General features: G+C 39.1%; 1 protein-coding gene across 3 annotated transcripts in view; it reads right to left on the minus strand.

The window, feature by feature from the left end:
- The window catches only part of KHDRBS2 (KH RNA binding domain containing, signal transduction associated 2), a 679,144-nt gene that overhangs the window by 39,143 nt on the left and 616,210 nt on the right, over window positions 1-23,791 (minus strand). For 2 of the 3 annotated variants that reach the window (XR_012655496.1, XR_012655495.1), the window contains 2 exons: window positions 7,237-7,410; window positions 5,259-5,310 (listed from right to left, as the gene is read on the minus strand). Coding sequence is in view for 1 of the 3 variants with exons in the window: in XM_075063736.1 (XP_074919837.1) it covers window positions 7,313-7,410 (98 nt within the window). In the remaining 2 variants the exon portion in view is untranslated. Of the gene's footprint in view, window positions 1-5,258; window positions 5,311-6,540; window positions 7,411-23,791 lie in introns of those variants that run through there. The other variant, XM_075063736.1, reaches the window with a different exon arrangement.

Genomic DNA, 23,791 nt, shown 5'->3' on the forward strand with positions numbered 1-23,791 from the left:
AATTTATAAGTATAAAGCTGGGGTGTTCTGCCTTAAAACTCTGGATTCAATTCTACAAAGCCTTGGAGCATCAGATTGCAACCGATAGAATCCAGCTCTTCACCCATGCCCAATCTAACTGGCCATTAGATTGACTCGAGCTACGACAGACTGGTAACTATAAGGCCATCTGCAGGACGTGTTTGTGTGTGTGTGTGAGATTGAATGCATATGCTAACTGTTATATTTTCAATAAACGCGGCATATTGCCTTTTCCCCTGAAAAGATCCCGTGTGCCTTTTACATCGCTTTTACATTTTACATTCCCTTTTCAGATCTCAACAAAACGTTTTCTCTACCGTGCTTCTACCTCTAAATTTTAGTCTCGTACCCTGCCTTTATTTTTTAACTTTTCAATTGTATTTATCAGGTTTTCCAAGCCTTTTGAATACTGTTTATTAGCAAGACAACATGCAAAAGAAAATGATTCCATTATTGTACATCATTGGTCCCTAGAAGCAAACTTCACTCACGTGGCCCAAATTAATTTTTTCCACTGAATAAAACAAAACACTTCTTTAATTGTTCTTAACCTGAACATTTATTTGGACTATAATTCTGAAAGTTAGTTAATGTGCTTATGCTAAAATATCAAGTATAATTGATCTTCAATTATGGTTACTAAGTCGCTGTATTAAATCGCAGATCTTTAGCCCCGTGCCCAGCCTAGGTACTGGCTGGGTGGGCTTCGGGTTGCTGGATGGCTTTTGGAAGGGAAGGAATCTTTTGGCCCATGTTGCCAAGTCACTATGTAGTAGCTACTGCAGCTTCAAGGCTGCAACAGTCACCACGACTCTGACATGGCCCCTCTGTAGATAGAAAATTTGTACAGTACCAAATTCACAAGTCCAATCCTACTTCAGATGCTATGAGCACAGTGGGGCATGAACCTGCTGTGTTGACCCCTGGTCCTATGACCTTCAACTTGATGGATACAAACTTGTCGCATTGCCAGGACACACATTGCATTGGGTTGAGGGTGGGGGTTATTTGTACTCAAGAGATAAGAAGAAGTGGTTTGGGCAAGATGTGTGGGTGGACTTGGTATGAGTTCATTTTATATGCAAGTCACTCATTTTTGCTAGTTTCAACATTACTGTACTAGTTATATTCAAGTATATAGGGGTAATTGTCCCCACATTATGGAAAGAATGTGATACAAACAGTGAGAAATATCTGATAGTGTAAATGAAAGACCTGCTGATAGCATTATGGATATACTGTAATATTGGTTTCAGTGAAGCCTGGGAGCCCTCAGAAACTAGCAGGAGGCATTGAGATTCTTGAAGGTTCAGGCCCTATATACCATATTTCCTGAGTTTCTGAATATATTAATATGAAGATCTAAAATTTTCTCATTCTATTTCAGAATATAATGATACAAGATGAGCTCTGATGGAAAAGCTATTATTACATGAGCTTTGCTGATTTTCCACATTAAAACTGTTGCTATTCTAGGGACATGGCCCAATTTATCCTTTCAGCTACAACGGCACAAGTCTGCAGAACCCAGGATCTTGAATGCTCAGCCACAGAAAGTTTACCAAAAAGAAGGGCACAGGAATGTAACCTTCCTGCAACCTTTACTCTTCCAAAAACCTGTAGATGGTGGTACAACCCTGAAAGTGGGGAGGTTCTGTCTTGGCAAGCCAGAAGATACTCTGATTCATCCCAGAGAGCTTTTGCTGGCAGTGATTAGATCGCCCCCTGGACTGATTTTTAAAGCTACCACCCACCTTTGGAATAATGCACCCTTCAAGGTCATCTGCTTGTGAAAGAATAAGTCATGCAAACTGCACCAGAACAAGTGAATCTCCTACTGTAGTCTTTAAAATTCTGCATGTAACACTTCCAGTAATCACAGTTTTGCACCAACCCCACTGAACATGTTCAAAGCAATTAATACTTCGAATACACCTTGCTTATGTTTACATTACAATGGTCTATCCAAGGAGTCCTTAATTAGAGTGATCAGACAGTCTCAATATTTGGAGGTTTTTCTTAAATAAGCTCCTATTACCTCCCACCCTCTATCCCGATTTTTTACACTTGCTGTCTAGTCACCCTATCCCTAATCAACACAACAAAGGTTTTTAACCAGGAAAACATGTACTGGCTACTGCATATCATGAAAGAAGAGGATTTTTTTTACAAAGAAACCACTCTACGTTAAAAGAGAACGCTATTAAAAAACAATATTCAACTTTATTTCATTTTGGGAATATTTTTGCATAATTTGTAAAATAACAGTCTAGAATGACAAGGCATTTTTACTTTAACTAGTCAGAATAAAAATGCAGTAATGTCTTTTAAAGATGAAACAATTTTGCACAATAAGTCAACTTTGACAAATAGCCTTCTAATGATTTTAATGAAAATTCCAATTTTCAGCTCTTGCTTCTCTTTCTGTGTATTAAATATGCTTAGTTTAGATAAGCAAAATTAGCTTTTTTGATATTATGAAGAAAACTAATCAGGGTTTGAATCCTACTAATTAAAACTCGCCTATTTGCTGACAAGCACTTCACAATCGATAAAACTGAACAGCAAAGCATCTACATATTTTGTGATGATGGCCGTTGATTTCAGAGCTGTAGAATCATGGCTGACCCTAACGTACACTGGGTATTTAATATGGAATGCAGGGTAGCTTGTCACATAAGCTTTCAAGATGGATGACAGACTGAACATAGCCCCATGTAGTGGTTTCATAAATTAGTTATAGGATGGATTCCTTATTAAAAAGATGAAGTTTGCTGGCTGTAAAACATATTGGCAATGTAAGAAACAGTCTGTGAAAATGATGAGTAAGAATGGTATGTAAACCTGTGATCTCAAGGTACTTTTTGATATTTTCTTTTAAAGAAATAAACAACTATTTGCAAAAATATTTACACACACTGACTTATGCTATTTCCTTCCAAACAATACACTGATTTTTTTTAAGCAAGTAGAATATTTTACAACAGATCGTTGTCCTAAGGGCTCGATTCTGCAACTCTTTTACTCAACACAAATAATGATTGCAAAACTGGCCCCTCAGACAGTAGTTTAGATGACACTATGCTACTGTCATACTCAGGGCCAGTTCCAGGGTTTTTGCCACCCCAAGCAGCAAAAAGAAAAGGAAAAAACCCCTGCAATCTCGATCAGCTCTACTGCTGCCGCTTCAGTCTTCGGTGGCAATTTGGTGACTGGTCCTTTGCTCCGAGAGGGACCCGCCGCCGAATTGCTGCCGAAGACTGGGACGTGCCGCCCCTCACTGTTGGCCGCCCCAAGCAGCTGCTTGCTGGACTGGTGTCTGGAGCCAGCCCTGACTATACTGTCTGTATTGGGCCACATACTCAAAGGAGCTACTCCAGTATGCCCCATATAAGGATCTGACCCATTGCTGAGAAATTTAATTTATGCTATTTGGGCCTGAATCTATACACAGTTTATACACGGTCATTAAGGCCTGATCTACATAGTTTTTGTATCAGTATAATTATTTTGGTGAGGAGTTTGATTTCTTTACCATAATAGTTATGCGGTACACACACAATATATATGCAGTTGTACCAGTATAAAGATGCTTTATACCAGGGGTAGGCAACCTATAGCATGCATACCGAAGGCAGCATGCAAGCTGATTTTCAGTGGCACCCACACTGCCCAGGTCCTGGCCACTGACCCGGGAGCCTCTGCATTTTAATTTAATATTAAATGACACTTCTTAAACATTTTAAAAACCTTATTTACTTTACATACAATAGTTTAGTTATATATTATAGACTTGTAGAAAGAGACCTTCTAAAAAAATTAAAATGTATTATTGGCATGCAAAACCTTAAATTAGAGTGTATAAATGAAGACTTGGCACACCATTTCTGAACGGTTGCTGACCCCTGCTTTATACCAATATAGCTAATTCCCCTTCTGGTAGGAGAATAAGCTAAACTGGTATAAGCACCTTTTTACCAGCCTATCTCCCTACACACCAAGGGGTTTGTATTGCTTTAACTATAAAAGATAATTACAGCAATACAACTTTTGTATATAGACATGCCCTAAGGTTGTGTTACACCACTCTGACACCAATAAAGAGGCCTTAAAATGGATGTAACTGTATTTCATGCCAACTTCTAAAAGTAAATAAGTATATCTAAGAATGAGGCACTTTATTTATTATTATAGGAAACAACCCATGTGATGTATAATCTGGTAAAAAAAAGGCCAAATCTTGACTGATTTACTTGCCTAAATATTGAATACACTGAATACATTCAAATCAATGAGATAACTCAAGTGGGATAAAGTGAGACGGATTTAGCCCTAAGTGCGGAGCCATTTTACAAACCAGTTTAAACAAAAGTTCACCACTATTACACATATTATGTTCAAAGGTGTTTGATGGGCACCTATTTTTTCTGTATTTTGTGTGTGATGAGGTTGAAAGTATCGAGTAGTCCAACAAAATCAGACCTAATGCAGAATTTATCTGATGTCTCCAACACAGAGATATTTTTCTTTAAGTGTAAACACTAAACAAAAATCTGAAACCCCTCTAACAATATTACCGAAAGTACTTATTTGCCTTTAAAAACACATTGAGCAGAAAAAACAGAGAAAACCAGGCATAACAGAGAAATTGATGAATGACATTTCAAGTTACTAACATCAGCCATTATAAAGCATGACACTTAAATAGCTCCTAAGTAAAAGAACTAATAAACAAACTTTATATTTTTCTGTGCACTTCTTACTTTATCCTAGAGGATAACTGTGCATATTTTGAAAAGCACTTTGTAAGCCAGGACCGTATCTTTTCACAAGGTAGTGCAGACCAGATGACTTGTTTACTTCCAAAATTTACATATGTTTTTCATAAAGATGAGCTCCTGTCTTTAAAAGAATAAATCACAAAAGTGTATCATGTTTATTTTAAAAACAATAGGTTATGGAAATGACTTTTGCAGATAACCCATATGCTGCCACTCATTTTTTCAGCAATCAAATAATTCTCTCATCATACAGAAAGTATCACACCAAACAACAGCAACTTCCTTGGTTGAAATTATACCATCACCAGCCTTTTATTTAAGTGAACACAGTTAGAAACAGTTATTTATGTTAAGCCTTTAAAATGTTAATGAAAAGAAATACACAAAAATATGTAAAATTATTGTCACAGAGTAAAAGAGACTCAATTAAAAACAATCAGGTATGACATGGCTTACCTGAACACTTCTCAGTACATCTGCAGCTTAGCTGTCCATTGCCTGTGTGTCCCTGAAATAGTGAGACAGAACAAACTCAATGTAAACAATAAGTAACCTACTGAATCCACTTAAACAACATTTCAGATTCAAATGACAGGACATATGCTTCACAAACTATTCAAAAAGTTAGCATGCAACTCCAGCTGCAAGAGATTTTGTTCACAAACCGAACAGCAAAAGGCCTGTCTTTGTTCTCATCAAAAAAGTAAACCAATCACATTGACAAAAAGCCACCGTAAACAAAAAAACTGTATTTAAAGGATTAACAGTTTTGGAATCCCTACCATCAAGTCTTCAGGTTTTTTTTCATCAAAATTTAGGTTATATATTTGTTGTTAGCAAGAGTTGCATTACTATTATTGTTAATTTTAGTTCTGTTTATTACCTTCAGGGTTATGTCTTGTAAAATAATTTTGTTGCCACTAGTTAATGTTAATTAGTTGTTTTAATAGCCTATATGCCTATTTGTTATGGTTTGGTAGGTTTACTTTTTTAACTATCAGTAACTTAATAACTGAGAATATTTAACATTACTCTTGCATACTCAAAATTACAGAGTTACTATTAATGTTACCTGTTTAACGTTTAGTCATCCTTTGAGTCCTGCGACATATTTCCTTAATAATCATCAGCCATCAAGTCTGATAGTCTCAAAAGAAATATCAGCCCTCTAAACTGCCTTCAAGGGCGGTGATATTTAGCACTGAAAATTACAAATAAAGTTTTTGAAGTTGAATAGCAATAACTGGGCAGTGACACTGATGATTTGTTTGTCAAGACAGATTGTTATATACTATGCAAATGCAGTCAACGCACTCCTCTGAGTGAAAACAAGTATGTGAATCTATGCAATGCTCACATGTTGAATGGGATATTTAATGTGCGGGGAAACTCAAAGGTTGAAGAACTAGCATTTAGACAGTCTAACAGTGGTAAGTGGTAATCTTACCTCTTTAAACTCCATTACTCTCACGAGAGACATGCTAATACAAACAAGTCAATCAGAGTTTGTGTTTAGCAAGATCAAGCTTAGAGGATAGTTTAAAATCCATTTATTGTTCTAAAGCAATTTTTTCCATTAACATGTTATACATTAGTGTTTATTAACCATGATTCATGTAACAGTTTAGTTTGTTAACTTTTAAATTATTTAACAACCATAAGTTATTAATACAACTTTTAAAGTCTTACACAAAATTCTTAAAACAAGCTTGGGTTCATTTTTGTAATTTTTATATATAAAACATTTTAGGCATCTCTTGAAAAAGAAATAAAGCAGGCATTTAAAGCTAGAAAACAAGTAATTCCAAATTTAGTTTGTTACAAAAGGTTTCAGCTTTATTGACAAATTATGGCAAACATATTTGACAAAATTATGGTTTCCTATTTAGAGAAGCTTACACATGGAACTTTATGTGATTTTTTTTAACAAATACAGGTTAAAACACTGAACAAATTCAGTTAGCTACATACATAAAGTAGCTGCTTGTTTTCAACCCCATTAAGACAGCATTTAAAATTAAATTTACAAACTTAATATCGAACATCTTAATCTAACTAACATATATTAAAAAAGACAGGTTAAAACATCTTATCTATATGTTGATTACTGTCTGGTTCAAAATAAAAAATCATATTACAGTCTTCTAGCAACCCTAAACAAAAACTCAACCTTAGCTAGTATGTAGAGAGACTCAAGATCTGTAACAGCATCATGCTTTCTTTTTTCTTAAGTTACACACAATAATGAATAACAACCAAGAGAACATCATCCTTCAAATAGTTTATAGACAATGCTTGCCAAAGTTATCTTTTTAAGTCCGTGTTATAAAATAATACTAATGTCAATGTCACTCCAATGTTATAGGAAATACAAGTAGTACACAGGGTAATCATGAGCAGTAATCCCTAGGATAGAAAAGAAATGGACTATTACTTGTCTTGTTGCTGTTTATGTGGAGACCACAGGCTATTAATTGTCTTTCAGTTGAGGTCACAGATGAGGACGACCTTCAATATCTACCATAGGGGTGTTCCCTGTAACCCCCTCGAGCTGACCTTGGAGGTGGTGCCTTTAGGCTGGAACGGGTTGTGGCCCATTCTTCTTGTGCTAAAAACAGAAGAAGAGAACATTTTTTGTAAAACACTAAATCTGAAAGTGCAAAAAGATATCAGTGACAGTGATCGTCAAAGATCCAAAGGATCCTGGTTGTGTGTTTAGTAAACACAAACTGAGGGTGGCTTTATCATCCATTGCTTTGTCCTTCCTAAAATCTTAAGAAGGTTTGACTGTCTGCTTATAGAATTTGCAGTAAAGATTAGCATATCTCATTCCTTCACTTTCAGCAGAGCGTGAATATCCAGTTTACTGGTAATGCAGTCAGCTTTGGAAAAAACACAGCATTAGTGTACCAGCTCAGAACGTATTCTATACAGAGCTTCTAACATCCCAAGCTAAAGCACCAAAGGGAATAATATTTTATGCTGCTGCTATGTTAACAAGATTAGGAGTTGAATCATGATTGAAATACATTTGATTTTCCACTTCCATTTTGGACCAAAAAGAGGGAAATGAAATAACGGAAGGAACAATATCCGGAAATGAGGCAAGTGCATTATGTGAAGAAGCATTAATGTGGGTGGCAGCATTCCCATCAACTTCTGAATGAATTTTGTTTTCATTACAGAAGCACTCAGAAAGAACTAAGTTAATATGCTTAACGCTGACAGACTGGTATGCGGATTGTGTTTGTCTATTATTATAAATCAGATGTATATGAAAGTTAGCTTTCCTAAGGCAGCAGACATGAAAATGAGAGCCCAAGAGGACAGAAAAGAGGTGTGTTCCAATGACTAAAGAACTAACCTAGGACTGAAAACTAGGAGCTCTAATCCCAAATCTCACACTCAGCAATTCAGCCAAGCTAAATGCTGGCACCTCCATGTGGTGGATGTCAAGAGCAGGTACTGCATAGGGCATGGGTACGGTGGTCAGATAAAATGGACTGGCAAATGATTTCAAGGTGGCATTCTTTAAAGGAGTGGAGAAATGGGGTTCAGGGCTCCCATGACTGGTCAACCCTCCTCCAGTATAGCTTCCCCTTAGCCCACAAACAGGGGGAAGTATTGAGGTCTGAGCAGCGGATTGCCTGGGACCTCAATGGGAAAGGAGGAGGGCTGACAGAACCCTTGAGTATATGGAAATGATGATGGAATTACCTGAACTGTAAAATTTTGTCTTCCGGGTATTCCCAGATATTTAAGGATGAGGTTGTGGCCTTCCACATCCTTAAAACCACATCCAGTGGCTCCTATATTTCTTCCAATACAGCTGGTCAAAAGAGGGCTTTTTGCTGGCACAGCCTTAAGTATAAATACCCACGTTGCTCTTTCCGTTACCTGTGGCAGAGGGGATAAGTCCTTCCTCCAACTGAGTTTGGCTGAACTGCTTCCTGCCTCTTCCTTGAAGCAAATTCCCTCTCTAGGGAGGAAGGGGTCTTAAAGGGAGCAACAACCCCTTTTCTTCTAATCTGCTGGCCATGCCCTTTGCAATTCCCCTTTTCTGTCAAGCTGGACAAAGGGTTCCATCAGCTCTAAAACCTTAACATTTACAACACTGTGTTATCTGAGATACAACAGTTGTGGCCTGTAAGGAAATGTAGCAGTATCCTGGAAACCACAGGGTGGCTAATGTAGACTGTTTTACTTATGATCATTGTGCTGATATTACATATACATTGTGAAGATTAATATTTGTACTATTATAAGTGCTAGGAATTATTGTGTTTGTTTAGGGCGGATATCTGATTTTTTAACTTGCATAAAAAAAAGGACACCTGGAAAGAAAAGGCTGGAAGAAGTTTGAAAGGAGAGTCTACAGTGGCTGAAAGGAAGCCAAAGGAAAAGATGGGTTGACATATCCAAGAAAAAGCTTTGAGAGCACAATAAAAAGCAGGGGGAAATGATAAATTGCAAAGAGTGGTGAAGTCTGGTATAGTTGTCTTAAAATTATTAATTGATTGGTAACTCAAAAATATGCCCTTTACCCTAGCCTAAAGTGAGAGTACCTCTCTCCACTTACAAGATGGGCAATGTAATGGTACAAATTGGACTATTCAATTTCATAAATTTTGACAGGGACCTGAAAATTATTTAATCCGCTTAGATTTAAAATTTAACTACTTCCATCTTTACAAATGTACATGATTTATTTTTCATGTATTTAGTATTATGCAAAACGTGTCTCCCCAAGAAGGCAGCCATTTAAAATGGATTTCCCTGGTCAAGACTGACAGTGCACAAACTAATAGGATGATTCCCTGATTCTTCAGTTGACCTATCCTGTTAGGTGGATTGGAGACATGTAGAGCACTGCCGAGTTCTCCAGACTCAGTGTAGCAGGTGATGCTCACTTTCCCAGGATATAAGTGAGGTGGGAATGGCCCCTTTAGGCACACATATCTAGTGTGTGGTGCTGAGCAATACTAAGAGGGGGACCCTAGCACCAGCAAAGCCTGGAGGGAAGGTGTGGGCTGGTGTTTCCTTTATTTTGTTAACTTGTTTAAAAAAAATAACACCAAGAAGGGGGTGAGTTGAGAAGCAACATATATTTGTTAGCTGTTTTGTATCAGGGTGGAACAGTATGTACATAATTGTACTCTGTTGTGTAATATTCTAATTTAATTCCTAACAAGCTCAGTGGATCCATTCTTAAACTTTGTGGGACCCAATATGCAGTGGTGAGGGGAATCTAACCATTTCTTTTTTACCCTCTTTCCTCCACTTCTAGAAGGGGGAGATCAGAATATGAGATGTCAAGTCAGTGCCTGGCCACAGGACTCACCAAATGTGAGTTGCCATGTTGTGCATGTATTCTTTGTGCCTGAAGCCCACCCTGAGCATTAAAGAATATGTAGTCATTTTGTTTCATTTTTTTTAAAAATCACCAAAACGTGAGACTAAAACTTTCTATAGAAAGGAAGATACATACGAACATTATAAAGGAAGATTAAAAAATCAAGAGGATATTAATAATAATTTTCCAGAAAGATAGCCATATTGCCTGAAATTTAGCCTGCTGTTTGATTTATGGAATGATACTCTGAATTAAATGTAAAGTAAAACTTTAAAATCTTCACTTCCATTTAGAAATATCACAACTTTTCTTTTTTTAAACCAGGTTGGTTAGAGTGGAAGGGAAAGCACCTTCTAGAACAGTCGGAGAGTTGAGGTAATGGTCCCATATTTCAACTGGCTTCAGGGGCTGTGGAACACTTGCTGAAGCTGTCTCCTCCATTCTTTCCTTTGATAGTTTATTTATGCACTTTATTTACGAAGGAGATAAACTGACAAAGAATCGAGTGAAGCTAACATGTACAGAGAGTTCCATTCTGCCCTATGTCTTAAAAAATCCTGCATCAATAAAAAAAAATAATTGGGAAAAGTAGTTGTATCTTTGCCTGCTCCCAGGCCAGCAACATTTATACTGTAAAACGCTCTTTTTCTTTGAAAAATCTTTTTTGCACATCTGGTGAGTCCAAGGTACAAATAGGTGCTTTCAGCAGATATGGTCAGTGTGTCAACCATACATAAAACCATATATAGGATTAGATCGAGTGTGATTATGTCTACTCTTCACAGAACAGTACCTCCTTCTGTCTGCTGAATCCATAATATGCTTCCTAATCATTTCTTTACATTGCATAACATAGAGTGGCACAGTAATCAGAGTGCGGGAGGTGCGAGAAATAAGTAATTTTGAACTGAAACTCTGTGGTACAAAAAGCTCAGTCAACATATGTATGATGTGTGTGTTCATGTTGCTAAACTGTGATTTGGCCACCACTCCTACACAGGCGAATAAGGGCCCATTTTACATCTCTAGATCCTTGGGCATGGGGGTGCAAGACAAGAGGGATGGTACATGCCTACTTACTCTGTAGTCAATGGGAAGGGGCAGAATCTTGGCTTCATCCTCCTAATGAATTGGACAGAGTCGTGAGTATTGTAATTTACTGCTGATTAGAGCTGTGCAGGAACCAAAAGGACCATTTTGCAGGAAATTCTGCAATTTTGAAATATGTTCTCATTTTGAACTGGAACAAAAACATGGAATTTTGAAACTGCCTGGAAATGAATCAAAATATTTTGTTCCAGTAAAACTGAAACACTTTGTTCCAGTTTCAATTTTAATATAAAACACAATAACATTCTAAAATGCCATTTAGAACCCAAAATTGAAACATTTCATTCCGGTAAAGTCAAACCAAAACATTTTATGGAATGCTTCATTTCAATTTGCTTTTGAAAATTAAATTTTATTGAAATTGACGAAGTGAGGTGGAAAGTTTTGATTTTGATGAGACAGCATTTTCTAACAGAATAACATTCAACCAACTCTACTGTTGGGTAGGCCAGCACCACATTACCACCCTACTGGAAAAAGGAGGAAGCAGAGAAGGAATTGTGCCTCAAAAGGGTGTGTATGAATCAAAATGCCTCCTGGGACTACTCCTTGGTTGGTGCTTGAAGTCACAGTCTAGTTAGCATGATTTTAAAATGTGTCTGAAACCAACAGAGCTACTTGCATGATTTGGCCCCACATTGTCCCACTTTGTATGTGGATGAGAGCAGTATCAAGACCTACAAGTTTATTCTGCCTGAAAACTATATCAGCTATAGAAAATTAGGAAAGTCTAAAAAGAAAAGTGTCATACAAAGTTTATTTTTTAACAAGAACACATATGGGATGACATTATAAAAGGGAAGAACGATAATTATTTCTGTTAAGTGTTTGATATTTTCAGTATTAACAAGTCAACATATTAACTGCTTATTCATGTAATGTAAAATGCAACTGTCTGAAGAGGGCAACTCCACTGAAGTCAAGTGGATTGTCCCACTTTCACCAGGGATGATTTTGGCCCTGCGATAATAGAATGTAGATGTGGAAAAATCTAATCGATCTTCAACTTCACTCCTCTGCAAGGGTGGCTTACAGCCCTTTGGATAAAGAAATCTATTCCTGTTTTAAAGATCACCTTGTATCAAAAAAAGATCAGCTTTAGGAAATGTACACGATCTAATACTAATGTAAATGAACTACTACATATCTTCTAGACTATAAACTGTCCTAACTTCTGTTTTAAAAAGAAAAACCATTCCTGAAGTTCAGAAAAGAATACTTTGTAGTCATCGTCTTTGAAGTTTGACATGCAGAGCCTATTGTAGCGATCACTTGGTATCTTTTTAAAATTCCAAAAATATAAAAATGATATTTCATAAAATATTCCACTCAAAACATATGTGACAACTATTATTGTGCTTTTATTTTGCTAGGAACCACAAGCATTTCTGAAACATGAATCCAGTCTCATGAAAAGTCAGGTTACTCATCATTTTCACAGCTGATTAATGGGAAAATCTAATGATGGCAGAGATACTGCAATCATAAAGGTAAATTATATTTCAAAGTACCCAGAAGGAGCAATAATGTGTAAAACTCTTTAGCTTGTCCTAACTAAGCGATCACGTTTTTATTTTTAAAACATCATTGATGTACGTGGTTAGTAAGTGAATAATTGGATAGCTCTAGAGTAAATATGTAGGCAACAGAATTTGTAACGAAAATACAAACACAAAAGGTATGGAAACAAAAGTGAAGATATAAAAGATGCCTTCTTATGAAAAAGAAATAAAAAAAATACAGTACTAAAGTATATCACGTCTACTATTCTTTCAGAAGGAATGGCTTAGACTTCTGTTGCACTTCCCATCCCTTCCTCCCCCTGAGATGTTCAGAATGTTCTTTTGTGGATTATCAAGGTTTTTATGGTCACACAAAACCAAAGTTTACTGTGGAAAGCCATCACCTGGAGGCCTGAAGAAGTGGCAGACAATATGATATAAACCTAAATTCTCAGGTCTCTTACACCCGGAGGGGAATAGTTTCCCATATACTGAATTTAAAAGTACAGACTCTACAGTTTGTTTCATTATACCCTTTGAAAATGGTATTTTCTTCTAAATGTGCTGTAGCTTCAATTACCTTTTGCTGAAGTGTGAGTGCATTTCCAGGGAACCCTTGGGGAGATGTAAGATTTAGATGAAAAAAAGGAGAAGCAATTTATTTATATAAATAAAAATGACTAAAATAACAACAGGCACAGTAAGTGCTCAACACAAAGACAAAATAATAACATTTGCCCACATCAGCCTCCCTCCAATACCCTCATATAGAAGAGAAATCTACAGTCCTTCAGCTAGAGTTCACATAGTATAAAAATGACATTGCATCACCCAGCTTATTTTTACTGGCAAACATTGTTCCTAGAGTAACTCTCTGCTGCTTTCTGTACCCACATCTGATTCTGGGAAAAGAGGAAGTCCTAATCTGCAGCCTGTGGCTCCCTGCTCCATCCCAGGTCACATCTTCTCACGGCAATCAAGAGTTAGTTCTTTGTCTTCTACCTCCTTACGGGAATATAGCTGATTTTTACCAGCCCACGTGGAGGGGGAAGTCATCCTTACCCTAAGATACAGGAGGAGCTCAGCTAAGGCCTATATATCTTTAAAATGTATGATGCCCATTTTTCTTGCCGAAAATAATGAAATGCGCTGAGCGCATCTTAGTTGTACCCTATTGACAGCAATACCCAGTAGCAGGCTCAGAGTTGTATGTGTTAAGAGAGCATGTCCTTGGGAAAAAGTAGCTAGCAACTGCTCTTAGTATGCCACCAAAGGCTTCCCAGGTGTACCTAGAGTGTCAGATTGTAGCCATTCCTGATGCTACAGACAACTTTTCTATGCAAATCACACAAGAGATCTGGCAGTAGAAGCCTAAACCCTCACCTTGGAAATCACTTGAGCTCCAGTAGCTGTTAGTAGTTTCTTTCTTGTGGAAAGAGCCAGAAATTAGGGGGAAACATTACACACACTTTCTGATCCACTTTATGCCCATACATTCAAAATGACATTCTCAGCCACTAGTAGAGCTTCAGCAGCAATACTAGCAGCCATCTTGGAGACAAACAAACAACTGAACCTCTCAGTTTAACTCTGGACCTGAAAACCTAGAGGGGGAGAAGAACAGGCAAACCATCTAATCAATAGTCTTGCTGGTGCAGCACTGTTCTCTGTTGTAGATTTCAAGGTCTGTGAGGCAAGGACTGTCATTTTCCATATAGTTGTGCATCATGCAGCATAATGGAGCTCCTCTCTGGTTGGCCTCTGTGCGCTATTATAATAAAAATGAAATAAATTTACCAGTGTTTTGTGCATTGGGAGATTATTTTGTAGGTGCCTACATCTGAGGATCAGAAAGAGTTTCCCAATGTGCAGCCTAAATTTTCCCTTTGTTAATTTCATCCATAACTCCAAGCTTTACGATTTTTTACTTTCCACAGGACTACTCACACTAGAAAGCACTATGTGTGGTAATATCCCTAAGATGGAACTAAAACAGACTCCTATGTATCAGCCATTTATTTATTTATTTTCACCATCAGGGAGAACGACCCTAAGTGTTTTGTTCCTCTATATCAGAGGTGGGCAACCTGTGGCCCGCGGGCCACATGCTGCCTGTTGGGTAATCTGCTGTCGGGCTGCAAGACAGTTTGTTTACACTGACTGTTCACAGGCATGGCTGCTCGCAGTTCCCAGGGGCCCCGGTTGGCTGTTCTCTCTGTTCGCCGTTCTCTCTCTCACTGTTTTGTGACCTGCCAGTGGATTATCCTGACGGGCCGCATGCGGCCCCCGGGCCACAGGTTGCCCACCACTGCTCTATATGAACATGTGTCCTTCCCCTCCATACCTCATTCTAGGGTTTTTTTCCTCTCTCCCCTCCCTTCAGTCCAATCCAAATGCCTTTCTTTTTTCTGTCCTTCAGAGACACAACAGGTAAATCCCACCGCAGGGAGAGCAGCACCTTTTCTCTCAATCAAGTTAATCCACCTAACACCCCACGAGATAGACTTTATTTCCAGTTTACAGATGGGGAACAGGAAAAAGAGAAGTGCTATGCCTTGCTGTAAATCAAACAGTGAGTTAGGAGGAGATTTCACATTAAAACTCACTCATTCCTGACTCCTAGTTCTGAGCTCATTTCACTAGACGATAGTTCCTCTTGCAGTGTTGCCCAAGTGTTGCACTAAATGCTGAATACATTTTAATATCACACCTACATGAGCACTAAATGTGTTTCAGCATCAGAGTTAATGCAATGAGGTTTCTTTATCACAGGTCAGTGTGACTGTCTCATTTAATGGGTAGCAAATCAAGAGCTTTGTTTTTGTCACCTAGGAAGGCAATAGGCATAAGATCTTGTGTCAGTAAAATAGATTGTGATCAGCAATCTAAGGATGTGAAACACACACACAATTATGACAGAACAATGGGACAAAGGTACTAGCTCAGTCTCAAATGAATCAAACCTAATCTAATTTCTGTGATCTAATTTCAGTGCCTGCTCCAAGAAACTGGCAACCAGCCAAAGGTGGAAACACCAGTTAGTCAACAAGCAAGTGTGCAGTGGTCTTTCATGTGGGTCAGTGGCAAAATAACAAACATGGCATGTTCTGTATGAAAAGCACAGCATACTGTGCAGGTCACCTGTAAAGGTAAGAGGGCACAAAATAGATCAGTTATCTTCTATCTACACTAAGCTTCATACAGCATTTCACTGAGGCTGAGTCTATATTATTTCACTGTAAGTTTTGCCTTTCTTTCCCTCTTGGTTTGCACTCAGCCCTCTGCTCAATGTCCTACATTTCCATGACCTTCCTTCTGGCCAAGAAACCACTGCTCTCAAATTAGATGGAGGCCTCTTCCTTTCAGCTCGGGTCTCTGCAGTACTAACACCTTTCATTTTATTTTACTGTAGTTTTTCTTTTAAATCCATGTAAAAGGAAGTTATTAACAACCGAGGTTCACACTACAGCTACAGCTATGTTTTGAGGAGTGTGGAACTGCTCTGTTCAAGGTACTATAGAGCAATTCTATATCATGGAGCAATTCCCATCCACCCTCCTTTATGACGGTAAGTGATTTTAAAATAACAAAATATTTCTGAGTGTTAAGAAAAACAAGCTGACCCACCATGTTGCCATTTTTCAAAGTCCCACAAGGAACCTCAAATTTAAATTATTGATTTCACTATCAAAAATAAAAATAATGCCTGTGAAATGCCAGAAAAATCTGCATATTTCCATGTACTAGTAGCTTGAAATATTTGAGCAATCTTGGTAAAAATTCTACTTTGATTACATTGATTCATCCAGACCCAGGAAGGGGCAAAGATTTTCTTCTGATGGGCTCCACACCAAGCATTGTTGTTTTCTGTACATGATACTACATCACCTACTGCACAGAACTGCACAGCTTCCTGAACCCCAACAGACAGATTCTGTAACTGACAACAGCCTGGCGTTGGGTAGCTCAGGTAGGGATTGTGCCTCAAAAGACACAGTGTGCTGGGGGAGAATGCACAATGCCTCTCTGAATGGTGCAGCCAACTCTATGGACCCTAACTAGCTCTGCTGGCCATAGCATTGCCATGGTCTCTCACCCACCTTGTCTCATTTAGAGTAGATCAGGCACTAAGGCATCAGTTCCCATACTTCCTAGGGCATAGGAATTGTGATTGTTCCTGTATTGGCATGGTGGGATGCATCTGAGGGAAATGCTTTTGCGTTCTTGCCAACTCTGTGCATTTGCACAAGGGCCAGAGTGCACCTAGCCCCACTGTGGAGACCCCCGGAACAGGGCTGACTCCAGGCACCAGCCGACCAACCATGTGCTTGGGGCGGCACTTCGGGGTCGGGAGGCGCTCATTTTGTTGTTTTTTTTTGGTTCGACGGAGCAGCGCTGGAGGGTTTTTTTTTTGTTTGCTTTTGTTTCCGCCGGGCGGCGCTCGGAGGGCGCAGCATGTTTCAGCGGCGCAGTGCTCAGGGGGTGGGGGCGGGAGCTTGGGCGGCGCGGGGGCTTTGGGCAGTGTGGCGCTCGGGGAGGGCGAGGGTTTGGGTGGCGCAGAGCTCAGGGGCCGGGACTTGCGCGGCGCTCGGGGAGGGCGGGGTTGGGGCGCAGCGCTCAGGGGCGGGGCTTGCGCGGCGCTCGGGAGGGCGGGGGTTTGGGTGGCGCAGCGCTCAGGGGCGGGGGCTTGCGCGGCCTCGGGAGGCGGGGGTTGGGTGGCGCAGCGCTCAGGGCGGGGCTTGCGCGGCGCGGCGCTGTGGGGGCTTCAGCATGTGGCGCTCAGGAGGGGCGGGGTTTGGTTGGCGTGGCGCTCAGGGGTGGGGGCTTCGGGCGGCGCGGTGCTGGGGGTTTCGCGGCGCTCGGGCGTGGGGGTGTTACGGCGGGCAGGGCTCTTTTTTTTTTGCTTGGGGCAACAAAAAAGTTAGAGGCGGCCCTGATTCTGAATGGACCATTCTGATTCATAAAGGTCAGTTTTTCTTATTACAATTGCATGGTAGTACAACTGAAAATGAGACCCTTTTTGTGATTTCCTTACTGTAATAAAAAGGCATTTTCTAACAACAATAATGGCTTTATCTAATTAACTTTATGTTCAGATTTATTAAAAAAGGAATGCTAAAAATAATACTTTATCGAACAGGGAGCTCAGAAGCAGAATACTGAAGTGACTTATTTCTCCCACAGCTTTCACATACTCACCTGCCTAGCTGCATCCCTGATCTGTTCTCTTTTTAATATCTTCTTTTCTATGGGAGCCCACAAATGCTGCTACTTCTGGGAAGGAACAAGCTGCAGTTACCACTGCAGAACATGAAAGCTGGGTCTGAAGCCAGATCTGCTGGAATCAAGGGTTTTGATTCCAGCTCTTTCACGTGTTCTGGTACATAGTAAATTCCAAAGTGAGGGGTAATTTGACTTGAAGGCCATATAGCACTCAGCAGAGAGGCTAGCATGATCTCCATGACAGAATCACAAAGATAGGTGTCTGAAAAGGTAATGTGAGACAGGGGAGGCAGAAAACTTGGGGACATGTTTTGAGGATCACAAGGAGAGAGATGCAACTGAAGGACAGTGTGGAAGTATATACATACTAGAGGGAGTGAATAGAAAACTTACAGAGTTGAGGTTATGGAACAGAAGAATAGAGCTAGTCAGAGACGTTGCACTGGGAGAGAAGGGACAGGAGAAGAGAAGAGTGAGCCTGAAATCTTTCTACAGTTCAGATAAACTATGGAGAGGTATCCGAACTTCTGAGTGCTCATGAGATCTTTACACATGGGTGCTCTAAATTTTTTGAGGTTTGCACATCAACAAACTGCCTAAAAACAGAGAGAGTTTGCATTGCAAGATATTATTACTTTCCAAATGTATCACTTGTCACTTGTGATTAAGATGGAGGTGTCAGTTGTAACTCTACAGTTAAAGGTTGCTTAGAGATTTGCAGCTAAAACAGAATTTTCATTTGCTACCCTGCAGTGAATTTTCCAATGTTAACACTCGTACAAAGGAGATTATAACTGAATTTATGATAAACGTTTCATGCAGTGTGGAGGAAGAATCTGCCCATTCAGAATATTTAAAGTCCATCATTTTTTAAATCTAATGTTTCTTTCGGTCTCTAGAACATAACTTAAGTGTGATACTGTAAATGAACTGAGGCTGAGGCACACAAGGTTACCAAACTACTTCCATTGTTTGATGCTGCTCCCTCTGTATCCTGTGCCCAGCCTACCTTCCCTTTGCACAGACATACTAATCCTCATGGTCTGTCTGCCTGCTTGGTTACCTAGCTACAGCCTGCTAGCCCCCATCCTTAACTACCTCTGTGCCTTGCCTTCTCCATGGCTCACCACTCCAGCCTTCCTGAGACAAGTGTGAGTCCCAATCTGATGGACCTGGTAAGATTTGTTGGACCAGGCCTCCCACCTGGTGGATTGAAGGAGAATTGGTCTGGATAGCAGAGTAACAAGATTCATTTTTCAGGTGACTTTGACTGGAAGCCTTCCCTATTCCCTGCCCGGGTGAAAAGCTGGGAAAGGCTGAGAGAGTAGAGAAACAGGAGAAGCCTTCTGGGCAATATTTCCTGACAAGGGAAGCTTGTCGCTAAGCTACAAGGGCATCTTCTCCTTTTGAGGAACCTCAAGGTTCACCAGAGGAAAACCTTGCTCCAACAGATCGTAAAAGTTTAATCAAAGAGGAACTTCTGTTGCTACAGGTTTGGATGTCCAAGGGAGGCTGGGGCAGAGGGAAGAGCATAGATAAAAGGAAACACAGAGAAAGGATGAGGGGCTGGCAAGAGCTATAGCCAGAGAACCAAAAAGGCAGGCAGGGGAGCATGGCTAAGGACACGCACAGGCTGAAGCGCTGAACAGTGGGGCCAGACTATTAGCAGAGAGTCCTGGGCAGCCCTTGTTCCCCTTGGTTGCTGGCAACTCCTGCTCATCCTGATTCCATAACTTCCTGCACCATTGCCCAGCCTTTCTCCTCAGTCCCACCACTTAAGTCAGTTCCTCCCTCCTTGTCCCCAAATCCCCATCCTGTTCTGATTTTCATCTGTAATATTATCAATGCCACTAAAAGTCAGTATTTAAAAGTTGAATGGAGGAAAGGAGACAGAGCATAAATGGAAGACATTGATAGGTCCAGGGGGAAGGGACATGGAAGAGGGGTTGCAGAAGACAGAGGGAATGGAGACCACAAAGGCAACAAAAGAATCGGATGGGAGCTTGAGGGGTTTGGAAGGGGTCAAAGGAGGAAGCATAGAGGAGAATGCAGGATTTAAGGGATAAGGCTGTGGGCTACAGAAGATGAACAGGATTTCAGAATTGGGGGGAAGGGTACATGTTGCAGGGCTAAGAGGGAAATACATTTCATTTTATTGATTATGAAAAAAATAAGGAAATTCCCCAACATACGACTTTCTTAACTGAGAATTGAGGTTGCTGAAGGAATTTCTTACTAATAAAATTTCTAAAAATCACCAGATGAGATCATCTTAATCGCCACATCGTAACTCACATACATTACCAACCATACATCCCAGTATACAACAAGATTTTTCACCCCTACACAATCCCCTTTGCACTTCATGTCTATAATAGGTCATTACTACCTAGAGGAAAATCTGAGGTGAGGTGAGAATTAAGGTTGTGTATCTAATTGTGTGTGGTTTTCAGAAACTGAATATGCATACTGTGGGTAGCACGATAGAAATGTAAGAGAGTCTGCTGTTGTGCGGAGGAGTCTGAGTGTATTTTGGCATAAGGCATGTGTATTGCATTGGGTGTGACTATTAATGTTATCTTAACTTGTGATTTTCTTGATTTTTAGTGATTACATTGATGGGAAATGCATTTGATCAATTATATGAATGAGTTAATGATGTTTTCCTGTGGGAATGTGTATGAATTCATGAGCAGAGCCCTTTAAATTAAACTGGGTACTTCTTTCAGTTTGCTGTAAATTTAGTGTGAATCAATATTTGGACCCCACTATTAATGGGAAACTCAAGTTAATTGTCATTATTGCTAGCTGCCAGCATCCTTGGTTTGTGATCAATTGACAATTAAGTATTAGTATTTCAGTACTGTTAGTGAAAATTCACATTGCCTCATTATGTTCACTGGTTTTTCAATAAACTTCTTGTATCTGCTAGAGACATTGTTTCATTTATATATCGGCTCAGACACATGGTTAGGGATGATTTTGTGGTGAGTTGCAAGTATACTAGGCAGTAGAGGTATATTTTAGATCTATTGTTTCATTGCATGACTTATATTCAGAAATTTGATTTTAGTCTTGCTGGACAGTATATCTGAAAATAAGCCTTAGTTTCTTTAAATTAACCCTTAGGATTTTATGACTCAGGCTCCTATTATTAGCTGCTAAGATGCAATCCTCAAATGTATCTACGTGCCTAAGTACCTCTGAGGATCTCAGGCTAAGGATGTACTCCCATAGCAAAGGGAAAATTATTTAAATAAAATTGTTGTTTTTATTTAGCTATTTAGTACCAAAGCAAGCTTAGACGCATACGACTTGCCATAGTAAATCAGGTATGTGGTCCATCTAGTCCAGTATCCAGAAGGTTCACGGTCTTAGATATTTGTTGTTGTAAGTCTCTACTACTGTACTTATTGGCGATGCTTTTCACTCAGCATTTCAAAACTTTGTAATGGAATTTTCCAGCATCATGGGTAACCCTTCCGCAAACGCAAACGGTCAACAAATATAAGTGATTCAAAGGCAGATTGTTTTAAGACATAGAGCAAAACTGTGTTACAATAAAAGAAACATGTATTAACTGCATCTAATTTGCATATAGAGATGTTATTTTCTAATTAAAATTACAGTTCCATTCATTGCTAATTACCAGCAATAATGGAGACATGAGCTGGCAATTTATTTAACTTCTCAATATTGCTGGCACAATTTTCTATACTGTTTTATTCTTCCAGGGTCAATTTCTGCAAGACAGGTGGCCAGGAAGAGATAAAATTGAGCTCTGGTGTTTAGACAGTTAAAAAGTATATGATAGTAATTAAGATCATGGTTTAATTTGATGTTGTAGCCATGTTGATCCCAGGATATTAGAATGACATAGCAGGTGAGATAATATCTTGTATTGGACAAATTTCTGCTAATGAGAGAGACAAGCTTTTGAGCTTACACAGAGCTCCATCCAAATACCCCAAGAAAACCTGCTTCAATACAGAAATAAAACCTATTCTGACTGAACACCCCTAGATGTTCCCTCTCACCCTACATTTGAACTCATATGGGGCATCATGAAACAACTACAGCTCATACTCAATGGGGTCCCATCCTGAAAGAAATCTTTCCTGAACCCCATCTTCTGGCCTTCTAACAACCCTCCAATCTCTCCAACTTCATCATCAGAAGCAAGATCCCCACAGACCAGGACACACCAACTCAAAGCGGCCCCAGACTCTGCCAGAACAACAGACGCAAACGTTGCAGACACATCTCCACTGCTACAATGACAAACAGCCCCACAACACACCTTTCAAGCTCTGAAGGTCCTATACATGCCTATCACAACATGTGGCATACCTCATAGTAGGAAACATTATTCATCACCATTTTTGACAATTCTAGTCAAACAACCCAAATCAAGAAATATTTTTGTCAAAATTTTTCTGTGGATAACTTGCAAACAGAGAAAAGGGTGAAATACATCAAATAAAGTAGTCTCTACAAATACTTCACCCAGTTCCAATATGGAACAGTGAAAACACTGAGAAAAGGCTGGATTTGGGTGATATACGCATCAAGCTCCAGTTTTTATCCACAAGTGATAGAACTTTCTTTGTTGTGTTAAAACTGCTATAGTAACTATACAGATGCTGTTACATAACTATGGTTTATTAAAACATAAAATTAGATTAGTTTGTCATATATAACGTGTAAAGGTTTCAGACCTTTATAAATAGGAGGAAATCTGTCATTAATAATGTGACACATCTGTTAAACTAAACTAAAATGTGTTGAGCTGAGATTTAATTGTAGCATCTTGTTACCATAGTTTAATTACAATAATCATAATTTTCTTACAGTATGCTACAACGATAAGACACGCCATTAGCTGTGTTATTGTGAGATAAGCATGGACACAACAGCATGGGAGTGATTTTCCCTTCACTTTATTTCCAGAAGAAATAAGCTTTCTCTTAATGTGAGCTGGTACAATGTGATATGTTCAGTGACACTGTTGTCATGCCTGAAATAGTGCAGATGTGTTATCACTATATACGCCATCATATTACAGGCATATGTTTTCTTAGTTTCGCAAAATATACATTTCCTAGAATGAAGGCAGTAAAATACTTGGTGTGAAATACTACATATGATAAGAATAGTTGGCATGATTAACTTATTCTTATACTGTCATATAAAAGTGATGTATAATTCAGGAATAATAGGAGAAATGGAAGGAGCCTCTATAAATAAAAAAATATTTTTTTTCTTGTGATACATATTTTTATGCTGTACTAGCATAATATACGTAAGTGCAAGTGGTTTTGGATATACACTAAGTTCAAAGACTATGACAGGTTTAAACACAGAACTTTCCAAAGAATTATAACTTAATTAAAACAGGGATTTGACAAAATGACACTAACTTTAATGTCATCCCCGCAGTAGGCATCATATCTGAATTTAAAATACTCTCACATTTCTTACAGAGTTTAAAAATCATAACCTTACAAGATATCATAAATCTCATCTGGAAGGTATATTTGCATTGGAGACAGCTAAGGTGACTGCCATGAATGAAAAGATTTGAGGGAAAGCTGCAGAAAATCAAGGAAATTTTCATTACAGTACACTGTACCCTACATAATGGGTTTAATAATACATAGGAGATAAGATATTACGGTGATTGGTAGAGTATAAAATCCTGAACAGAGTAGAAAAGAATAGAGGAAAGTAACTTTTGTTTGCTACCTCTACTATACATATGCAACATAAATCTAGAAAGAATGCTATACTGAACTTGAGGG

The sequence above is a fragment of the Chelonoidis abingdonii genome, chromosome 3 (genome assembly GCF_003597395.2).
Source record: "Chelonoidis abingdonii isolate Lonesome George chromosome 3, CheloAbing_2.0, whole genome shotgun sequence".
NCBI lineage: Eukaryota > Metazoa > Chordata > Testudines > Testudinidae > Chelonoidis > Chelonoidis abingdonii.